Below are 22,987 nucleotides of genomic sequence, written 5' to 3'. Positions count from 1 at the left end.
TCAATAGCATACCAGTAGCTTAAACTCAACACCTTCTTTTTTTTTTAAATGTTTATTTATTTTTGAGAGACAGAGAAAGAGACAGAGCATGAGTGGGGGACAGGCAGAGAGAGGAAGATACAGAATCTGAAGCAGGCTTCAATCTCTGAGCTGTCAGCACAGAGCCCGATGCAGGACTCGAACCCACAAACCACGAGATCATCACCTGGGCCCAAGTCAGACGCTTAACTGACTAAGCCACCCAGGTACCCCTCAAATTCAACACATTCGAAACTCAACTCTACTCATGTGTGTCAAACTCACGTATCACTATCTGAAGTCACCCAATGCAGTCAACCTAGGATCATGTGGACTTCTGCCCTACTTCATCCCTGATGAATTTCCTTACATTGTTTCCTTCATCTTGACTTGCCCTTCTCCTCCTTCACCCTTTGGACTCCTGCTTCCCCTAAGTCCCAGCTCAGATGTGACCACCTCTCTGCATTCCTTCCTATGCCCCCACAGTTAATCTGGCTTCACCCTGGATGCTTCCACAGAATATGGTGTCACAAGTCATGCATTCTGTTGTCCTCAAAGTCTGCATCTGCCTCTCCCTTTAGTTGATGGAACTTAAAAAAAAAAAAAATTCACTCATAGGGAAGGCAAATAAGTGGAAATACTGAAAAGAGAGCAAAGGATGAAAAGCTGAAGAAGAAAATAAAAAAGAGGGATGAAAAGATCTTTTAAAAAAAAACTGTGTGGAAATTACAGGAAAAAAATTTATGTTGTGAAATCCAGGAGAAAAAATTTTCTTTGAAAACTTATTAGAGCATTTTAGGTATGTCCATCCAGCCATCTATCCCCCCCCCCACCCCCGCTCCCCACACGTACATCCACCTGCCCATAGGAGAATTCTGCCTGCTGCAGAATGTACAAGGTTCCTCACAGGAGCAGGACCTCGCACTGCTGAGGACAGGTGTTTGCTGCCCTCACTGCTGCCCTCTCCCACTTTTTTGTCCCCCAGCATCTGCATACTCTCTGTCTTCTATTTCCCTTGCCTCAATTCTGATCCCTTGCTCCATCTTGGTTTCTTCCCGTGTTCATGTTCTATGTCACTACTGTCTTTACACTTTGTCCTGGCTCTGGGGATCTTTTCTTACTGTCTGTTCCTCAGATTCTCATCTGTCTGTGACTCAGAAGGACAAGATAAATGCTCCCCATATTTATTTGTAAAAGATGAATCATCCTGGGGGGAAAAAGGCAGGATGATAGATTGAAAGCTCTGTCAGATGCACAAATGGCTATTTAGAGCCCTAAAGTTTATGGATTCATGGTTTTAAAAGAAATGAGCAGAAGCCATTAGATGACTCTCATGAGACCAAATAAATGATTATAAGTTTAGAAAAGAAAAACTCTGAGTAAAGGCAAAGGAAGCTGATAACAATTAGACTAGAAACCATGGCAATGAGGAATGACAGCTGTCCCTTGCTCACAAGTAGAATTAAAAAAAAAAAAAAAATGTTGACCAGCTGCTCTCCTTTTCCATAGGGAACCAAGCAGAGACAAGAAGCTTAAACTTCCTCCAGCGTGGACATAAAAAACAAAACAAAACAACAACAACAACAACAACCTCCTCCCTCCTAAAGGGTGATTATTTCTCAGGGATGATGTTGAACCCTCATCCCAGAAGATTTGAAAAATTTAGAGACCACAGATCTCAGATTGTTTGAGTATAGTTCTGATCATCTGACTGTGACAAGTTGGAAATGTGCACTTTCATTAATTATTTTAAATGAGTTCCCTGCCGGGTCCATATGCTTTCTGAGTGCCTCACTAAGATTCAGGTTGTGCCGGCTGCACTCCCGGAAGGCCCCTCTATGCGGGGAGGATCTCTGCACCGAAACTCTTCTTCAAATCCTTAGGAACTTGGAAGCCTGTAACAGTCTGAAAATCAGAGCCTTCTTTTGCACATCTTGTTTCTGAATCTCCGGAGATTACTCACTTATATTTTCTAAGCTGAGCTTTCTTGTCCTCTCATGATATTAGCCCAACACTGCAGCTGGAAGTCTCGAACACAATGCACTTTAAGTAGCCTCTATTTATAGTGTTCCACATGCCAAGAACAAAACCAGATTGTCAAAGACTCGGTTCGAAAGCGGTCTTAGGATATCTCTTTCTCTGGTATCAGTTTTGAAAATGAAGATTATTTGGGGAAGGGGGTTCTCATCCATGGCAGACTCAAAATACATATTCATGGCATACTGACTTCAGAAAACTGACAAAATAAAAATACACTTTTTATGTATTCCAGCCTGTTGGCTGCCCTTTTTGAGAGCACAGATCAACGGCTGAGCTATAAATCTTAGCAGTCAAACCACGCTTCCTTTCACTGCAACCTACAAGGCAAACATGTTACTTCCACGCTTTCCTACTTTGTTTTTTGAAGTGATTGAGTTGAATGGGGACAGATGATGGAGGGGTGTGGTGGCTGAGGACTTACTTTCGGAGAGCAGTGGAGGCTCTGGAATTTGGGAACACTCCGCCTTTGGCTCTTCCCTGAAATATTTCTCCGGGTCCCAAAGAAAAGCTGGTTTCGTCACTTCAGGCAGCTCTTTCAGGGTTCCGATGCTTAATGACCTAAATGCACCTTGACGACAGTGGGTTTTAGGGGAGGGCAGGAAAAAAGTAGAGTATCATTAATTCCTCAGCAGGAGCTAGCATATTTCCAAGTTAACTTTTTAAAATGTAACCTTCCTGTTACTCAGCTGGTACAGCTGCAGTGATCAGCGATGCCGGCAAACACAGCTGTTCACGATGAATCCATGGTCCTTGTATTCAAAGGGACCAAAAGGAACTTGAGGCCCCCCTTTCATTTATTTTTTTATTTGGATTCTTTTGCTATGTTCCCTTGAAAGTGTGTATTCTGCCATTTTGGAAGAGCTCCAGTTTCTTTTATCTGCCAGAAAACTGCATCTTTTGCTGGACGGAATCTTGTTTTCACCATTTAACAACGTATCTAAAATTTTGAATGTGCAAGTACTTTTTAATTTCGCTAACATGTAAACCAGAGCTGTGCCATTGTATTTAAGATGCACACAATGAGACGACAGAAAGGAAAGGTCTTTTATTCCTGTGCCTTAAAGCAAAGTCTCGGACAATGGGAAAAGTTTTCGTTTTGCTTCACAGGATAAATGGGAAGTGCTTCGCTTGAGATCTGAATTTATGTTTGTTTGATTGTTAGCACTGCAAAGGTAGGAACTGTGCTTTTGTCATCATGGTGGTTCAGCACCTAAGAAAAGTGAGCTAATACATATTTAGCACTTGCTATGGGACAAGTCATGTGCTAGGTCAGCAATTCTCAAATTTTGCCAGGCATCACCATCACCGGGAGAGCTTGTAAAAACATAAGCTGCTAGGGGCTCAGTAGGTTAAGCATCCGACTCTTGATTTCAGCTCAGGTCATGATCTTGCAGTTCGTGGATTCAAGTTCTGCGTCAGTCTCCGTGCTGATCTCTCTATCCCTACCCTGCTCATGTTCTCTCTCTCTCAAAATAAGTAAATAAACTTAAAAAAAATTTAAACAAAACATAAGGTGGTATATATCACTCCCATTTCTGATTTACTAGGGTAGGGGTGGGGCCCCAGAATGTACATTTGTAAGTTCCAGGTGATGCTCATGCTGCTGCACAGGGAACAGACTTTAAGAATCAATATGTTATATCGAACCAAGGGAGACATCTTTACAACCTGTAAAGTATCAGTTCACCCTTCTGACAGATGAGGAAATCGCAGCCCAAGATATTTTAATAACTTGCCTGGAATTTACATAGCTGGTAAATGGCAGACCTTCAACATAAGCACAAATACGTTTCACTCCAAAGGTCACGCTCCAAGGCATAATAGCAATAATAATAAGAGTAACATTAGTAATAAAATTGTATAAGTTTCTATAATATGCCAGGTACTGTTGTATGTATAATATGCTTTATACATATTATCTCATGTAATCCTGACAAAAAGCCTATGGAGTAGATTTGTTTATAAATGTGCATTTAATATTAAATAACAATGTACGTTTTGGCAACAAAACTTCAGTAGAAATTCTAAAATCAACGTATTTATTCTATCAAAGTCTATCCCTTGGACATAAGTTGAAATAAGATTTATAGTGAGTGAAATAGTTTCATATAGTGGAGCTTTACGAAATTATTCTCATTACACTTCTAAATAATACCCTTCAGTATGATAACAACTCTTGTTTCAATTACTTTTTAAATAATTCTTTTTCTGGTTAGCTCCAACCAAACTAATATTGTTCTGTATAGCTTTGGGCTTCCTGAGGGCAAAAATATATTTTATTCATTTTCATCTCTTAAATACTTAGGGGACAGAATTAGCGTTCTGTGCCAACTCTATTTTGGATACTATAGTGGGCACTTTGTGTGTGTGTGTTTTCTGGCTTAGACCTTACACTTCAGCCATTTGTATGCTGTGCAGCCTGGGACAAGTCACAGTCTCTCTGATGTGTCTGAACCTCACTTTTCACCTTTGTTAAATAGAGATCACAGGACTTTACCTACCTTTATGAAGAAACACCAGCATTCCTGGCACATAGAGTAGCTGTTTGTTGCATGTATACCAATCTATAAAAATAACAACACTATAAAAATATGTCAACAGTGATTACTTACTGGATGATTTTTGTATAAATTCTCCCTTGTAAAGGTTATGTGTTTTTTTCTTCAAGATATTTCTTTCCTTATATTTTATACCTAAATTTATGACTTCTGATGGTCTGACACTGGAAGAAAATAACACATGATGAAATAAAATATCAACCACAAAGGATGAACAGGTACTTTCAGGCTTTAAATACATACCTTACTTAGACAAAAAAAAAAAAAAAGAAAAGAAAAAAATCTTTATACTGTGGACCTAAGGGGCGAAATTTGTTAACACTAATCAAGCCATATCTTTGAATAAAATGTTTGCTAGCCAGGTGATGATGTAAAAGGGTAAGAGCTAAGTTAAGGCCAAGAGGCTAGTTAAGCAAAGATTTCCATAGCAACTGGCAGGTCAGAGAAAAAACTATCCAGAAGAAAATTTCACAGAAAAACACACTATTCTTGCCCTGTATACAAATTATATGGGCTAATCAGTGGTATGTGTCAAAAACTTATTCAATGTGAGGCGTGAATCGTCACTTATGATATCCAAAATGCAAAAAAAGTTCAGTAGTTTTGAGGCTTATCATATGAATCTATAGGAAAAGTTTAGATTAACTTGACTGCATGGAAAATTTTTTCTCAGTAAAACAGCGGGAGTGTAATCATTATTTAGCTGTCCCTAATTCCTGCCAGAAAACAGGAAACGGTCTCAAATATAGTTAGCATCCACTGTGTGGACCTTCACCTTGATAGTGACAAGTTGCGTTGCCAAAAATCATTATTCTTCTCTTGGAGGCATCAGGTCAGAAAACACACCCATTTTTCGCACAATTACTGCGAGCCCTGCGGCCTGCCCTCTCCCTGCACCTCCTCTCCTTGTGTCTGTTAGCCCTCATGGTTACTGCCCTCCCAGCCCCTAGCTTTTATTCTCAGTTCTGCTGCCTCCTGAGTAGCTGCAGAACCTCGAGATGTTTCCTATACTCTCAGCCTCAATTTCCTGCTCTACACAATGAGATTCTTACTGTGGTTTTAAAGGAGAGGAGATGGATGGCTGTTCAGCGATGTGCCTAATAAATAACAGTATTCAATAACTGTTCACTTCCTTCCTTATCCTCTGCTCTATTTGGCTGGTATTTCCCAAACTCAAGAGTTTAAAATATCAATACAAGTGAAATTAAGTCTATGTATCTCAAAGTTAATATTGTGTGCTCTTTATACAGCTTTACGTAGTGATTTATTGATTGCTTTTTTATACAGAAATAAACTTTTCATTTTAGAGTAATTTTAGATTTACAGAAAAGTTGTGAAGACGGTACGGAGACCTGGTATATCCTTCACCCAATTTCCCTGTTGTTAACATCTTATATTACCATTTATCACAATTAAGAAGTCAATTTGGTACATTACTATGAACTAAACTCAATATTTTATTAGGATTTTCCTACTTTTTTCCTAATGTCCTTTTTCAATCCTAAGAAATCACATTATATTTAGCTTTCTGACTCCTTAGCTTCCTCTGGTCTATGGCAGTTTCCCAGACTTTCCTTGTTTTTCATGACCTTGACAGTTTTGAGGAATACTTGTCAGACTTTTTTGTAGAGTGTCCCTCAATTTGTGTTGCTCTGATGTTTTTCCTATGGTTAGATTGGGGTTATGGGTTGTGGGGAGGAAGACAATGGAGATGAAGTGCTGTCTATTCTCACTACATCTTATCAAGGGTACATGCTATCAAGCTGACATTTCTGCTGATGTCAACCTTATCATTGGCCAAGGTTATGTTTGCTAAGCTTCTACCCTATAAAGTTACTTTTCTCTACCTTTTCATATACTACTCTCTGGAAGCAAGTTTCCAAGCACAGCCTATGCTTACGAGGGGGATGACAATGGGATTTAAGCTCTGTTTCCTTGATTGGGTGAAGTATCAACATAAATTATTTGAAAATTATAGATTTTTAAAGGAAATCCTTGGCATCGAAAAGACTAAAGGCAGGTGGCATGTTTTCCCCAAAGTACGCTGTAATAGCTCCCTCAAAATGTTCTGTCCCTCTTGAATAAGAGGGATATTTAGCCACTATCTGGGCTTGGAAATATTATTTAGCCACTATCTGGGCTTGGAAACTGTGAGAGTATCCAGAGACAGTCATTTTCAGTAAGAGAACTTGTAACAATAAGAAGTTGGTGGTGGGCACAGGAAGGATAGAGAGTGGTGCAGTTACACCTTGTAGTTATCACATCTGGAATATTTTTCCCCCCAGAAAAGTATTACTGTTACAAACTGAGGTACAAAATGTTGAGGGAGGCCTAGAAATAAGGAGGTCTATCTTGGCACTAGATAATACCAGACCTTTATTTTCCCCAAACACTCTGAATTCTTTCCCACTTTTAGGCCATTTGCTTCCTGGCTGTCATCCAGTGATACTAAAATCACTTTGTCTATCTCCACTAAAGAGTTTAATCCACAGAGGGAAAGGGGACGGCAAAAACTAGGAGAGAATCTCCTGGGACTCACAACAAATTGTACTACTGAATTGACTGCCAAGGAAACATAGCCACAGTGATAAACCTCTAACCAAAGGGCAGTTCTATGAACCACGAGACAGCAGAATCAACGTCATGTTCAAAGCCCAACATACTGCTTCCTTTCCATAGACGTTTGACATTTGGGGGGATGGTTACTATGAAAATGCAAACACAAACTTGGAAAGAGACGAATATTCTCAAAATTCCAATATTCCTACTGGAAGAAGACAAAAATGCAGAATAATGCAATAAAAAGCCTGGATAGAGTTAAAACTTTGCACAAAAGTCTTACATGGTGATGCCAAAAGGGCGCCTACCAGGGCCTCTGGCAGCCTTGCCATCAATTCTATGAGAAAGGCTCTAACTGATCTCCTGTCTCTTGGTTCAGGGTATGGAAGGAAGGAATGACATGTGACAAGTCCCCAAGAGCCTTACTAGGCATTGAAGGAAAGTGAAAACAACTAGAGTTGTGGCTTAGCATAGCACGTACTTGATAAAATATTTGATCACTCGACTCAGAATCCAATAACAGTTCCTTATTGACACATGATGCTTCTTGGACAGGCAATATGGAAGGGCGGCTAAGTGCAATGTCTCTAGAGGCAGAATGCCTGCTTGGGGATCTCTGGTTCACCTTTTTACTGATGGGTGGACACTGGGCAGATCACTCAATGTCTTCCTGCCTTCTTTCCTAGTCATGAAATGGGCACTGTAACTGTTACCATGCCAAAGATCACAGTGACAATTAAATGAGTGAAACACATAAAGACAGTAGAACTGTGCCTGGAATATGGTAGGAGCTCCATAAGTACCGACTGTTGTCACTTTAAACAAGAATAATAAAACATTTTCCACTCAGAGTAGGAGTTCCAGCACCCCTCACGGACAATTCTAATACTCTTGGGAACTATCAAATGATAAGACAAACAATAAGGAGATGTGGCACTTCCAAAAATTATAATTTGGTGTTGTAGTATTTTTATCACTTAAATTTTAAAACTGAGTAGACTTTCATTTGTCATACATGGGCAAAGGATAGTTATTGCCACAGATTGTTGGCAAAAGTAGACTGTCAATCCTCCAAGTGTTTTATGTCATATAAGGCCTAATTTCAAATGAGCTTTAAAAGTTTTGTATATTTTGTCTTATAGCTGTCCATAAATTTTCTAATTTAATTTCTCACATAAGATCAATTGGCAGGATAATTAGGTAATCAACAGCATATAAATAATATTAAATATCAATTCTCTCTTAACCATAGGAAGGAATTTAGAACATCATTATATTTTCTCAAGTCTAAGAAACATCAATTTCAAGTGTGCCTTCTGTCTCATAGAAATTTACGGAGAAATTAATGGAAATTTGTTTCATTTCCCATCTGATTCTTTTATCCTGGTTTCTGATAATTAACCCTTTCCCCATAAGTAACTTTTTTAATGGGAGCCAGTGAAATGTGTCAAATAGTAGAAGGCAGACTTCCTTTTTGTTGCCCTAGAGTAAGAATGAAGATCAAGGAGAGAGAGAGTTTTTTACAAATTAATAGATTTGACTTAACATTAGAATCATTCTATAATAAAGAGTGGTTCAAAAACAGAGAAGGCCAGGGGTGCCTGGATGGCTCAGTCAGTTAAGCATCTGGCTCTTGGATTTGGCTCAGGTCATATCTCAGTTTTGTGGATTCGAGCCCCGCATCGGGCTCTGTGGATTCTGTCTCCCTCTCTCTCTGTGTACCCCTCCCCCATTTACTGTCTCTCTCAAAATAAATAACCTTAAAAAAACTTTATTTTTTTAAATACAATTTATTGTCAAATTGGTTTCCATACAACACTCAGTGCTCATCCCAACAAGTGCCCTCCTCCCTGCCCATTACCCACTTTCCCCTCTCCCCCACCCCCATCTACCCTTGATTTGTTCTCAGTCCTTAAGAGTCTCTTATGATTTGCCTCCCTCCCTCTCTGTAACTTTTCCCCCCCCTTTCCTTCCCCCATGGTCTTCTGTAAAGTTTCTCAAGATCCACATATGAGTGAAAACATATGATATCTGTCCTTCTCTGACTGACTTATTTCACTTAGCATAGTACCCTCCAGTTCCATCACGTTGCTGCAAATGGCCAGCTTTCATTCTTTCTCATTGCCAGGTAGTATTCCATTATGTATATAAACCACAACTTCTTTACCCATTCATCAGTTGATGGACATTTGGGCTCTTTCCATAATTTGGCTATTGTTGAAAGTGCTGCTATAAACATTGGGGTACAAGTGCCCCTATACATCAGCACTCCTGTATCCTTTGGGTAGATCCCTAGCAGTGTTATTGCTGGGTCATAGGGTAGTTCTATTTTTAATTTTTTTGAGGAATCTCCATACTGTTTTCCACAGTGGCTGCCCCAGTTTGCATTCCTACCAACAGTGCAAGAGGGTTCCCATTTCTCCATATCCTCGCCAGCATCTATAGTCTCCTGATTTGTTCCTTTTAGCTACTCTGACCAGCATGAGGCAATATCTCAAAAAAAAAAAAAAAACTTTAAAAAAACAGAGAAGGCCATCTTTAAGATGGTGAGTGCATCCCACAGAAATTATTCAGAAAGAGTCTAGGATGTGCTTCTCTTAAGGATGTGTTAGGAATCAGTCTAGTGGATGTCTAATACCTCTTACAAACTCATTATTAAATTATTAAAGGTTAATAGACATGTGGGGAAAAAAGTTCACTCTCACAAATAATCAAAACATTCAATTTAAACCAATGATGAGATCTCATGGCAACAGGTTTAAGACAATGACCACACGCAGTGTTGGTTCACAGGCGGCAGTTACTATACACTGTCTACACTGCTCCTGGAGGAACCCACATGGCTCAGAACAGCCATTTAGCAAGAGGACCCAAAGCCCTTTGCAACTTTGGTCTCAGCAACTTCACTTCAAAGAATTTATTCTAATGATGAATTCAGTTGGGTATTCTAACACGTATGCATCAAAGCGTTTGAAGAAATGTTTCCCTGGTTAAAGTTTGTTAACAATCTAAGTGTTTGGGGAAAAAAAAAAAAAAAAGAAAATGGTTACAAAACTAGATAATAAGTTCCTAGGGAGTCATTGCAAATGTTGATGTCTGTGGACGCTCCTATTAATTCATACAGAAATGTAATCACTGTGGATTTTTTTTTTTATTATTTAAAACAACTTTTTTAAAATGTTTATTCCTATTTGAGAGAGAGCATGAGCAGGGGAGGGGCAGAGACAGCAGAGAGACAGAATCCGAAGCAGGCTCCAGGCTCCACACTGTCAGCACAGAGCCTGATGTGGGGCTCGAACTCATGAGCCATGAGCTCATGACCTGAGCCGAAGTTCGATGCTCAACCAACTGACCCACCCCAGGGCCCCTTCACTGTGGATTTTTTGAATGATAAAGCAGGTTATAAGCTAGGTATGCTAGTCTCCAGTTTCATAAAATGTGCCTTTATTTATTTGTTTACATGCCTGGAGCTAGAAATGCCTAAGTGCCAGCAACAGTTTTGTTACAGGTAATTTTTTATCTTTTTCCTTGGTGCTTATTTGTACATCCAAAATTTCTCCTAAAGGGCATGCATTATTTTTGTAATAAAGAAATATTCTAAAGTCATATTGTCTGAATTCTTCATTTTGTCTATAACTTTTCTAGGTAAGAATATTCTGTGTGGGTACAGAAACCAAACATGCGTTAATTAAGAAAAAATGCATGTCTGTTGTGGTTTTTGTTCCCTATTTTATCCTTTCATTTCTTTCTTTCTTTCTTTCTTTCTTTCTTTCTTTCTTTCTTTCTTTCTTTCTTTTCTGAATCTAAGGAAAGAAAAATTCCATTTCTCTGCATTAACTGTTAACATTAGGAATTTCTATTAGTCTCTTAAATTCTATATTCATCTTTATCTCCCCAGGACTTAAATTGAAAATGACATTTTACCACCTACCTACTTCTCACACATAATATTATACAATACCTTAAGTGTTATGGAAATCTGTTATTTATGCATAAACCAGAAGATAATATATGCTAAGATTTTTCTCCTGGAGACAGGATCTTAAGAGTTAAGCTGAGAATGTAGCTTTAAAGCATCTGATGTTTCCCTTTATTTTTCCTGCTTCTCCCATTTTCTATTGGCTTTTCCTTTTCGCATCTCCATTTTTCTTACCGTTTCCCCTCCATCTGAACATACCCCCACCTGCCTACGGACTCACTGGATGTGCTCTTTCTCTCCTTAGTTCTCGTAAATTCTCTCACATATTTTAAAAAAAATAGTTTTGCATATGGATAAGAACTGGCATGATTCCCTCCTTGCATTTACTAATCTTTTGAGGAATGAAGACATTTTCCAGTTGCCAATTACATTGCACTTGTATGTTTTCCATGGAGGATCCCTGGTTGTGCTCTTGGGAGAAGTGAAGGACACCTGCCAATTCTGAGGATATGTTTTTAGCCCTTTTCTTTCAATTAGTTCAAGAGCTCCAAAATGACTTTATTCTGTACTATCTCCTTACAATAAAGTCTTAAACTTGTTTGAATCAAGTCATCTGACTTAGAGCAGAAATTTTAAAAATCACGGGTATTTTTTACATACTGTCATTTGAAAAGATGAAGTAGAATAGAGGTAGCTCTGCTTTTTACTGCTGACAACTTCTAAGGAAAACTTGAATTAAGGAAAAAAGAAGAATTGAGTGTGTCAATAGGAATGGAAAATCCGAATATTAGCTGAAATACTCTTAAAAAAGAATGTGTTCTAACAGTTGCCTTCACTCTGCTAGGAGTGTGACAGGAAGAGAAACAATGATCTATCTGTGTTACCCTGGGGTAACTTTATTTCCTTATCTGTAAAATTGTGTTGGGTGGCTGGGTGAGGGCATTTTTATCGTGTCTAAAATCTTTCTATTTCCAGCATTCTATTATTGTACAGGATTGGTCATGCTATATTTCTAAATTGAAAAGATCCTTCTGCCTGAAAGTAAAATGCCACTTGACATTTCAGCAAACCATAATTCAAGGAAATGGAAGAACAAATACCAAAGTGTAATTTAGTGTAACAGGATGTTTAAGGGGATTTTTTCCCCCTTCTCTCTCCCTGTCCACCGAGGTCCAAAAAGTCTGAAAGCAAAATAATTAATTAGTTAAGAGGCAAAAAGTATTCTCATCTTCCAGAGTGAGGTGATAGATTCCTGGGGCAGAACCAGGAGATAGCTCTGAAACCAACCTGCTGATACCCAGGCCAGCCACCACTGTAGGATATAAATAGACCAAAGATGCCGTAAAGAGAGGAGCTGCACTGAGTCCAGCTCCCCTGGGGCAGGAGGGAAGCTTCCCCTTCAGTTCCAATTTCGCCTCCCATGGACCAGTCAAAAAGTCTAGCGTATGCCCTCTGGGGTAACCATTAGAGAGACGGAATGGATCAGTGGCTCGTTAATACCTGCAAAGTCTACAGGCAAAAAGCTGCGGCTGAAGCAACCCATGTGAACAAGGAAAGAAGGGGCAGCCGGGGAGCCGTGGGTGTGGCAACAAGGTGTGAGCTTCCTATGGGCCAAGCTCAAGTTGACTCGGGAGAAGTGGGGCAAGTGGGGAGGCCTGCCATTGTGAGAGACTGTAACAGAAAAACACTGGATATGTATTACCGAAAGTAACCCCAGTTAGTGGGGCTAGGCCATAAGAGATTGGCCAGAGAACGCGCTGATTTGGAAATAGGCAATGCAGAGGTACCTGAGAATAGTCGTTAAAGAACCTCCCACCCAAACTCTTTAATGCAAACTATGTACTTTACTAATCATAAAGTATCAATATTGGTGCCTAAGTTGTAACAGATAAACCACACTAATGTGGGATGGGAGTAGAGAATGTACTCTCTATACTTTCTGTGCAGTTTTTTTATAAACCCCCCAAAGGTAATATGCACATGGTAAAAATTTTGCTTTCATCTGTATCAAAGAAAATACAATGAATAAAATCAGCCTTTCGAAAACAATTGTTTTTGAGTCTGAAAGATGGAATTATGAGGGCATGGGTTAGCAACAGTGTAGGAGACAAAAGAAATCAGTAAAACTCCCTGGCATTAGAGAGTAAGAGGAATGTGTAAGAATGGGATCTAGCAGAGCGGGGTGAAGAGAAGAAAAGGCTGAACAAATGAAGAAAAGGCAAGAGTTAAAAGGAGAGTCATATCTAAGACTCAAAGGTAAGCTCTTCGAACCTCTGTCATATAAACCCCTGTACATGTTACCAAAACCAGAAGCAAATCTGACATACATTTTGAGATAGATACGTACATACATACACACATACAGTGTATCATTTTGGGGGAAAAGGGCTAATTTCCACAATTAGATTGATGATGGAGCAGAAACAGAAGACTAGAAGATCCTGAATAGAAATGGAGACAAGAAATCAAACAAGCTATAATCCTGAAAATATAAATTCTCCCCCCACCACACACATCCTTGAAGCAGTCATTGGATATTCCATGTAGAACAGAAGGAAGTTTGGGTCACTCTTACTTAGGTCTTATCTAGACTCCAGTTGGCATCCAGGTGACACTTAAAATTACTTACTTGTATGTGGAGCCATCTTTGTTTTTCTTGTCAAGTAGAGAACGTTCTGGTAGGTCTAAACATGATTCCTCCTTAGAAAGTAAAGGAATTTCTCTTATGCTTTCTTCTTGACTCTCACTTTTCATTACATTAGTATCCCTTTTAGGAAGGGAAAAACTGTTTTCAATTTGCCAGTGCTTTTCCTGAAAAAACAGACCATTATTGTATTTTTATGACATTTATTTTTCTTGAACATTTATGTGCTACACTTATTAACTGAAGTCCTGGGTACACACAAAAAAAATTAATGAAGCGTGGTTTTTCAAAGTCATTATAGTTTTATAAGGGAGATGAGGCATATATATGTAACTTTATTTTTTAAATTTATTTATTTAAATTCAAGCTAGTTAACATACAATGTAGTATTGGTTTCAGGAGTAGAACCCAGTGATTCATCTCCTGCATATAATACCCAGTGCTCATCCCAACAAGTGCCCTCCTTAATGCCCGTCACCCAGTTAGCGCATCCCCCAACCCAATACCCCTCTAACAACCCTCAGTTTGTTCTCTGTTTTAAGTCTCTTATGGTTTGCCTTCCTCTCTGTTTTTATCTTATTTTTCCTTCCCTTCTCCTATGTTCATGTTTTATTTCTTAAATTCCACATATGAGTGACATCATATGATATTTGTTACACGTAACCTTAATAAATGTAGACAGGACTAAGTTGTAAGAAACAAACATTCTCTGAAAAGATAATGAACTACAAAAAAACTGACATTCCCACTTTACATTCTTGAATAGCAAGATGTATGCTTACCAAAAAGAAAAACAAAACTTTTACCAAAAAATTACCAGTTAATTTTTCATACAACTGCTTTCTTTGCATCTTCCTAAAAATATCTCAAAAACCAATCAAATTATTGAGCATTTCCTTCCAGAAAATATGTTACATGCTAGTTTTCACGAAATTTGGCTATAAGTCTTAATACGTTTCCACCTAGCAGAAGCTCTCATTGACATTCTATTTTATATTTGAAAAACAGAATCAATTTCCTTGTCTTGTGTCAATTCCTATTATATACATGGGAATGCATGATATGTGTGATATGAGGGAATTAGGCATCCCCAGGATATCTGTGTGGCCTATAAACTGATAACTTGTCAGCAGATATTGCATAGTAAAATGGCTACAGGGGCCAGGAAGATAATGCCAATGAATGAATCAAGCCTCATATAAGGTGATAAGTAGCAAATGAAGTTCAGCCCCAGTGCTCATCATCAATGGGAAAAGTGGGACGACAGTGAATTAGAGAGAACCCATTTTAGAGTTACTCTCAGGGACTGACATGTTCTTTTTCAAGAGAAGCAAGAAATCTGGATCTGGTATGAAATCTTTAATTGTTTAAATATGAGCAACCAAGTTGGGCATCCGGGGGCCTCAGTTGGTTAAGCATCCGACTCTTAATTGCAGCTCAGGTCATGATCTCACAAGTTTATGAAATCGAGCCCCATGCTTGGGATTCTGTCCTTCACTCTCTCTCTCTGCCCCTCCCCCATTCATGTACATTCCCTCTCTCTCTCAAAATAAATAAACTTAAAAAAATGAGCAATGGGGCGCCTGGGTGGCTCAGTCGGTTGAGTGTCCGACTTTAGCTCAGGTCACGATCTCGCGCGGTAGGTGGGTTCGAGCCCCACGTCGGGCTCTGGGCTGATGGCTCGGAGCCTGGAACCTGCTTCCGATTCTGTGTCTCCCTCTCTCTCTGCCCCTCCCCTGTTCATGCTCTGTCTCTCTCTGTCTCAAAAATAAATAAACATTAAAAAAAAAAAAAAATGAGCAACGAAGTCAAATTTTAAACACTGGGTGAATAGGCACAACCGAAATCACCGGCCCCCACAGGACCAGGAGGAGAGGTGCCAATGAGCACATTCTGCCCAATACCACGGCTGTTAGTGTGCAAAGAGGGGCACCAAAGTCATGCATGTGATACCTAATTTCTTTCGATAATACAATCATCTGACAGTCACCTGGGACAAGTGTATCTCCACAAAAACGTCATCCCCACCCCATTTTCCAGTGCTAGAAATAGACATACCACACCTTTACTTTCCAAAATCGAACTTGAAAACCAACCACGGATCCATAGGTACGTTATAAAAGTTATTTACACTTCTGAAAATAATAACTTCATCCATGATATATATTCAATCACCTGGCACTAAATTTTAAATATTTTAATCAGACTGCATGTGACTGGAAAATTAAGTCTTAATGCGGGAAATTAAAGTACATTGTTGTTTTTGTTCCTATTTTTAGAACTGCTAGGCCAGAATTAATTAAACTGAAACACAAATGTAACATTCAAATGTAAGGCAAAAGTCATGACACTGTACACATCAAGTTTGTTTAGCAAAAACTGTTCTAATCATAGTATGTTGACTAATTGGGTCTCTTCTCCTTCTTATCTATGCATTACCATCTGCCTTCCATATCCTTCTGTTCTTTCTCCAAAAGAGTGCCTCTTCTTACACACCATGAGAAAGACATTCAAAACTGCTATTTTCCAGTGTCAACTAATTTATTGTCTTCCCTCCCCCACTCCTCTCTTTTCTTCTCACCCTACCCTTTCCCCTTGGGACTAGCGGCACCTATATTCAAGACAGCTTGATCAAAGTGAGCTCTCAAGGGAAAACAAAACAAAATAAAACACAAAAACAACAATGACAAAAAAAAAAAAAAAAACCCTCAAGCAGAAGAGACCAAGAAATCCAGCTGTCCCCAAGTCTGCCAGCCTTTACTTTCTAGGACTATCCCAGCACTGGTGGCTCTTTTTCCTGTCTTGAACATAAGGAAAATACCGAACTATTTTTACACGGGCTTTTTGAGGCTAAAATCCTTCAAAATACAAAGACTTTATAAAACAGCTAAGGACAAAAATCAAAGGCATAAAAGTGAACAATTTTACTAGCACATGCTTCTTCACCAAAATAAAATCTAGCCACAGATTCTGTTTGGTGGGCACAATATGGCACCCACACCTAGAATGGGGCTATTTCTTGCTTCAGCCCCATCTAAAGAAATCACACTCCAGGTACCAGCCACTTGATGAGGCTTTGTTTCTTTACCTGTTGTTCTAACCTCTACCTCATCTCTCCGGAGCCCATGAGGCATGGCATACAGCAATTCAGCACTGCATTAACTTCCTCACTTACAGAAGCATCTTTCCAACTCATTTTGTGCTCAGAATGCCAGCTGTGCTCCTCTGTCTCACTTACCACACACCTACACACATACCCATTTGAGTTCCCACTCAGATGCTCTTTTTCCTGACTGGGGAAAGTCTAGCACTTGCCTTGGGTACAGGGCAGAAGACACTATACAGCTCTTGAGTGTTACCTTGGGGCTCCCATATTACCCAGCCAAATATGGGCCCACCATCCCAGATTATTTTCTGATTTACCATCACCCTTTGTGTCCCATAGAGTTGGATAAAATTCTTTTGGGACAGGTTGACATCATCAAACTGATTCAAAAACAGAGCAACAACATATTTTGTCTTCCAGCATGAAGATAGTTGCTGTGTTCTCATGGCATGAGTGGCAATGGGGGCTGCAGGATAGAACCCAGCCAGTGAGCCAGACAGAAATAAAGGTTTCAGCCTGACCTCACATCACCATGCTTCAATAGTACTGGTTGAACAGGTCTGGGGCGCCTGGGCAGCTCAGTTGGTTGAGCGTCTGACTTCAGCTCAGGTCATGATCTCACGGTCTGTGAGTTTGAGCCCTGCGTTGGGCTCTGTGCTGACAGCTCAGAGCCTGGAGCCTGCTTTGGAGTCTGTGTGTGTGTCTCTCTCTCTCTGCCCCTCCCCCACTCATGCTCTGTCTCTCTCTGTCTCTCTCTCTCTCTGTCAAAAATAAATAAACATTTAAAAAAATTAAAAAAAAAAACAGGTCTGTAATTTTGTACCCCAAATCACAAAGAAAACAGGAACAGAGTTCCCATGAAAATAAATGGAAAAGATAAAAGAAATGTGAGACAATTAATATTTCCTTTCTACCATCCCCCCAACTTCCATTTCTCTTAATAGGCAGGTATACATGAGAACTTAGTTTCATAGGAGGAAGAGGTTAAAACCATGAGCTCTGAAATGAGCCAGCTTGAGTTAAAAGCCAAACTCTACTACTTATTAGCCTCTGTGAGCTCAGGAGATTTATTGAAACTCTGTACCTGTTTTCCCATTTGTAAAATGGGAATCATGAGAGCTCCTCCTTCACTGGATGAGCAATTATAATTACATGAGATAATTCATGGGAGACCTAGAACAAGACCTCACTCACATAGGAAAAACTCAGCAAATGTTAGCTATTGTTATTTTGACAGGAGTAAATCAGACATAGAATAGGAAGGTTTGTTTTTTTCTAAAATTTTCCATTTCATTATTACCTTGATTATTAATTGACATTGTCTTCTATCTGTTTAAGAACAACATGGTAATTTTTTTCTACATTGTATTTTTACTAAGCATTGAAATGGAAGAACTTCATTTATTTTAGAGGAGAAACTTCGCAGCAATCCTGGAACATTTTGAGCTGTATACAGCCACCATCTTTCCATGTCTCCAGAGTCTTCCACTTGATGGAACTGTCATGGTTACTGGTAAACAGGACAAGAGACGCCTGGAGCTACAGCTCTAGAAATGGAAGTCAGTTCTTTCATGGCTAATGAATATTAACAGCCGATGAGATTCAAATAGAAATCAGCCCAACTTCATACTACATGTCACGTAAATACTAGAATAACAAAGAAGCAATATTTCTACCTGACCAAAGATCCAGACAGGAGCACCGAAGACGTCAGTCACACAAATGCTGCAGTCTGCAGAGGAGGAGATAATCAGTAGGCGGCCGCCCGGCTTACACATCTCTAAGGAACTTATCCGGGCTTCATGAGGTCGGAATGATCTTATCAGAGTTGGGGCCTGTGTGACTTTGCTCTTACTGGAATTAAGACAGTACTCCTGAATAAAAAGAAATGCCAGCATTCTAAAAAGTCCAAATATTAAATTCTTCCAGTGACATAACACTTTTTTTCTTAAAACATCTGATACGGAAATGAAAAAAAAGGACATTTGAGAATAATAATCTATTCTCCAAATGCAAAAGAATAGTTCATGATAACAGAGTTCAGAAAAATGGTATTAAGTTTCAAAAAAAAAGTTTCTAACTGATTTGCGTAACTCGAGACGTTGAAAGAAAGGAAGAGGGGGAGGGGAAGAATGACAAGAAGAAAAAGTGAACAGGGAAGTCAGTTATTTGATAGAGATGAACTTTATCATGTGTATATAGATGTGTATTGTACAATTGTACAATTTTATGCGATCGTACGATTTTATAATGTTATTAGAAAATTGAGCAGTTTATCAGTGACAGAAAACTCCCAAACCAATTCAAGAGGACAATAATGTTGGATGAAGGGCCAGTACTCTTTCTAAATGAGGTTTACAATCTCATTTCAAATAAGGTACATCCTAATTATTTATGCTCAAACAATGCTGCAGTACCTGACAATACCGCGTTTCTGAATTCGGTGACTGACTTGACTACATATTAGCAGAAGATTTTCAATATTGAGAAAAACCTAGTTTTCTCCAAACATCATGGAAGAAATTTCTCTGCTTAAAGCATGTAAATGTTTCCATTAAAATACTCAGGCTGATCATGTCTTCCCTTACCCAGGACACAGACAAAACCGAACTCATAGTTGTCTGCTGTCAAAGGCAATCGAAAATAATAAGCATGAGAATTCTTTCAATTTACTTCTATATTCCAGATTTTCAACTGTCCATCCAGATCTCCTGTGGCAAGGTATTGGTTTGACTTATCAGTAGACATTATAATGGATCCAACTCCACCATGAGCCAAAAATTCAGCCAGAAGTTGCTTCTTAAATGTGTCCCAGAACCTGACATAGCCAGAACCTCCACATGAGACCAGGTTAGCTCCTCCTAACATATAAGAGAACACCTAATTAGGAAAATGTGACAACAAACACCAGAGAAAAAATATCTTCAGTGGCTCGCCCTGTGGGAAGCATAAGGATGTTGGAGAGGTAGGCAGTCCTGATACCAATTTCCAGCACTTTCACTCTCTCAAATATAAAATGGACATAATCCTATGGTACCCTTACTGGTTTGGGTGGAGTATTAAATGAGATAGGAAAGGCAAGATGATCCATTACATTTAGTTCCTTTTCCTCCATTCATTATTTCGATAAAACTGGGTTTTTAAAGCTAGATAGACTTAATTTGTTACTCCAAATAAATTTACAAAGACGTTATAATACTCCAGTTACATAAACTTATCTTTCTTAATAACCCAGTGGACACATACACCAAACAAGGAAAATTCCTCCTGCACAGAGCTGGATGCATATATTTAGTTAGAGCAGCATAGTTATTAATTACTCTATGTGGCATCATGCTTAGGATTCTATTTATGAGCTTGTTTTTAATTTTTCATCAAGAATTCATTAGAACCCCTTATGGAATACTCTTTTGGTTCATAGGCCTAGAACTAACCTTTTCATTTTCTATTTTCATATGCCTTGTAGAAGCACTCTACCTAAATTATTCTTCTGTGGCAAAGTTCCTATTATTATTTGATAAATCTGTAGATGACTTTCAATTTACTTCACAAATGTACTGCCGATTAACAATCATATCTGTTTAAGGTAGAAATAATGGCATGTAGCCGCTTCAGTGGAAACAATTTGGGAATACTGATAACATTAAGAAGAATTAGTGTTGAGGAAATGAGAGCAATTTCAGGGTAATAGTTCATTTTGTGACTATAAGTGAGTTCTAGAAAATAGAGAGTGTTAGAATCTAACCATTTCAAAGTCTATCCTGAATACTCCGCTAGGTTTCTAAAATTCTATAAGGATATACCTTTATTGATTTTTTTAATGGTGCAAATTTTTATATGAAAATTGTGCAGATTTTCTAGTTGCAAACTGAATATGGGAAAATAAATATGGAAAACACAGCTCAGATATGTTCAGTTTTTCAAACATATAATATCTATATGTCTAGATACCTAACATTATTAAATGTATTTGCCTAATATTAAGAAAAAAGATAAATTTTAGATAAAAGGTAAAAAGGATGCATTATTCTCAAAAGCAGATTTTTATTTGGGGAAGATGTAGGCTGTGTCAACACTATGCTAACATAGCCACTGAAAACAAGGTGGAAATTAAGCAAATGGTTATTTCATTTACATAATATCAAACAATTACAGTAAGTGATATGATGGCAACCGTCTTAGCATACAGCTCAGCAACAGCTCTATCCTAAGCACTCCTGGAATCTATCCTAAAAATCAGGACTCTGACTTATTCTGGAAAGTAGGCCTAACTGGTAATGATACCCAAAGCATTACCAAAAAAACAAACAAACAAACAAACAAAATTAAGAAAAAAGCAAGCAGCTCTCTTGACCTAGGATCAGCAGTTATTTCAAATTCTGCTATCGCCCTAATCTCCAAGATTCCTACTATTTTCTCCTAGCCCATTTTGATACTAGGTGCCAGCAAAGTCTCAGACTCTATCCTTCTGGCACATGTAGACCTGAGCCTTGGCTCATATATTTGAAGCATATTTCTTGCTGTACCCTCTACCCTACCAGACTTCTTTAAGCCATGGCTAGAACAGTGATTCTGATTGTCACCCGTATCTAATTGTTTGCCAGAGTTTTCCCACTCTGCTCCTGACCTATACAGCACTGTATAAATCACACGTCGGGTGTAGTCTGGTTCCTGCCCCTGGATCCTTCCTCCTGAACCCTGACCTTGTTTGCTGTGGCCTGTGACCTCCCATGACCCAGCACTGATTCTTAGCTACCCAAAGTCAAGCTCTATGGGACCTAGATAGGAATAAACTGTCTTCATTGCTCCCTTTTCCAATGGTTTACAAATATATCCATGTACGATCAAACTCGAAATATATATTTTACCTGTCTCTGCAGTGTTTTTTCTTGCTTCAAGGATGCAAAGCCTCACAACAGCATTATTGTATTTGGTGTTTGTCTCAAAGGAGCAGGGTCCCAGGGTAGCCTGGTTTGCACTGGGGCAGGCATAGTGGCTCCTCCCAGCACTGAGAAGCTTCTGAGGCTCTGTATCTGTGATGGATACAAAGCTAGGTGTCTTCATGAGGAGAATCTGCTCTTCAAACAGATGCTTATGCAAAACAAGAGGCCCGCCTCCCTCACAGTCTCTGGTGAGTCTATCAAGTCTCACAAAAGGCTTCCAGTCAACATCCATTGAACCTTCTGCTATTCACTTCTTCAACACCAACTTGAAAGGCTCATTTGATTCCATTCTGTTTTGCATATTACATACACACTTAATGTGTTTTCCCTTGATATGAATTAATAGGGACTTCATTTCGTTGTCACTGTTAACATCTTAGAAATCCTGATGGGTTCCAGACAAATGTGATTCTAATATGGTAGCATTTTCAGCTTATCAATCATTAATATTAATCTTGCGAATAATGTAATGAACATGAGCTATAATGACTATTTAAATATATTTAAATGATCATTCTTAGCAGTATTGTTTGCTAGGGAATTAACCTGGAGAGGGCATTCCCAGTGGTCCTTTAATTATCACGTGACATCATCTCCAGGCCACATTAAGAACTGGGAATATTCAGAATCTATGAACAGTGTGTGCATAGTTATGAAAAATCTATACAGGAATATCTTCAAAATTTCAAAGCAAGACATCTATCGCAATGCCTCTTCTGTCTTTTAGAAGTCTGATATTACCCATTTTTCTTATCTATCTCTCTGTGGTTTTCATTGTAGCCACAATTAGGTTTGCCGTAACAGCAAGACGTCATTCTCCTGCAGGCAGAGGGAAAAGCAGAACTGCACCCTCTTCATGGAGGATTCAAATGAACCCTAGTGCTTAGGTCTTAGCACATAAAACAGGCCAGAGCCTTGTGGCTGCAGGTAAGTAAGCCCTAAATCTCCTAAGGGCTTATTCTTAACAAATTACTCCCTCAGTTTTCACACACAAAAAGCTTTATCTGATGACTTGTCCTTTCCTACGGTCCAATTCAGCTCTGTGAGTTTATCCAATTGAGACAATAGAACCTCACCGGGCTGTGAGGAATGACATATTCATTACCTAAATAAATAAGTCTAAGGAAAAATCTTCAGTATCTAAGGAAACTGAAATAAAATGTGAAAGGCAATTGTCAAGACATTTTGCTTAAGTATAAA

The 22,987-nt window shown here is 38.9% G+C and overlaps 1 protein-coding gene across 1 annotated transcript in view; it reads right to left on the bottom strand.

Annotated features, from left to right (window-relative positions):
* The window catches only part of WDR49 (WD repeat domain 49), a 145,848-nt gene that overhangs the window by 24,637 nt on the left and 98,224 nt on the right, over window positions 1-22,987 (bottom strand). Inside the window, exons 13-18 of the mRNA XM_081790111.1 lie at window positions 21,713-21,877; window positions 19,518-19,705; window positions 18,521-18,718; window positions 13,724-13,905; window positions 4,671-4,780; window positions 2,480-2,626 (exon numbers count right to left, since the gene is read on the bottom strand). Coding sequence (XP_081646237.1) covers window positions 2,480-2,626; window positions 4,671-4,780; window positions 13,724-13,905; window positions 18,521-18,718; window positions 19,518-19,705; window positions 21,713-21,877 — 990 coding nt within the window. The remainder of the gene's footprint in view (window positions 1-2,479; window positions 2,627-4,670; window positions 4,781-13,723; window positions 13,906-18,520; window positions 18,719-19,517; window positions 19,706-21,712; window positions 21,878-22,987) is intronic.

Source organism: Panthera onca, chromosome C2, assembly GCF_046562875.1.
Source record: "Panthera onca isolate mPanOnc1 chromosome C2, mPanOnc1 haplotype 2, whole genome shotgun sequence".
In the NCBI taxonomy this organism is placed as follows: domain Eukaryota; kingdom Metazoa; phylum Chordata; class Mammalia; order Carnivora; family Felidae; genus Panthera; species Panthera onca.
This window is presented reverse-complemented; position numbering and strand designations above follow the sequence as displayed.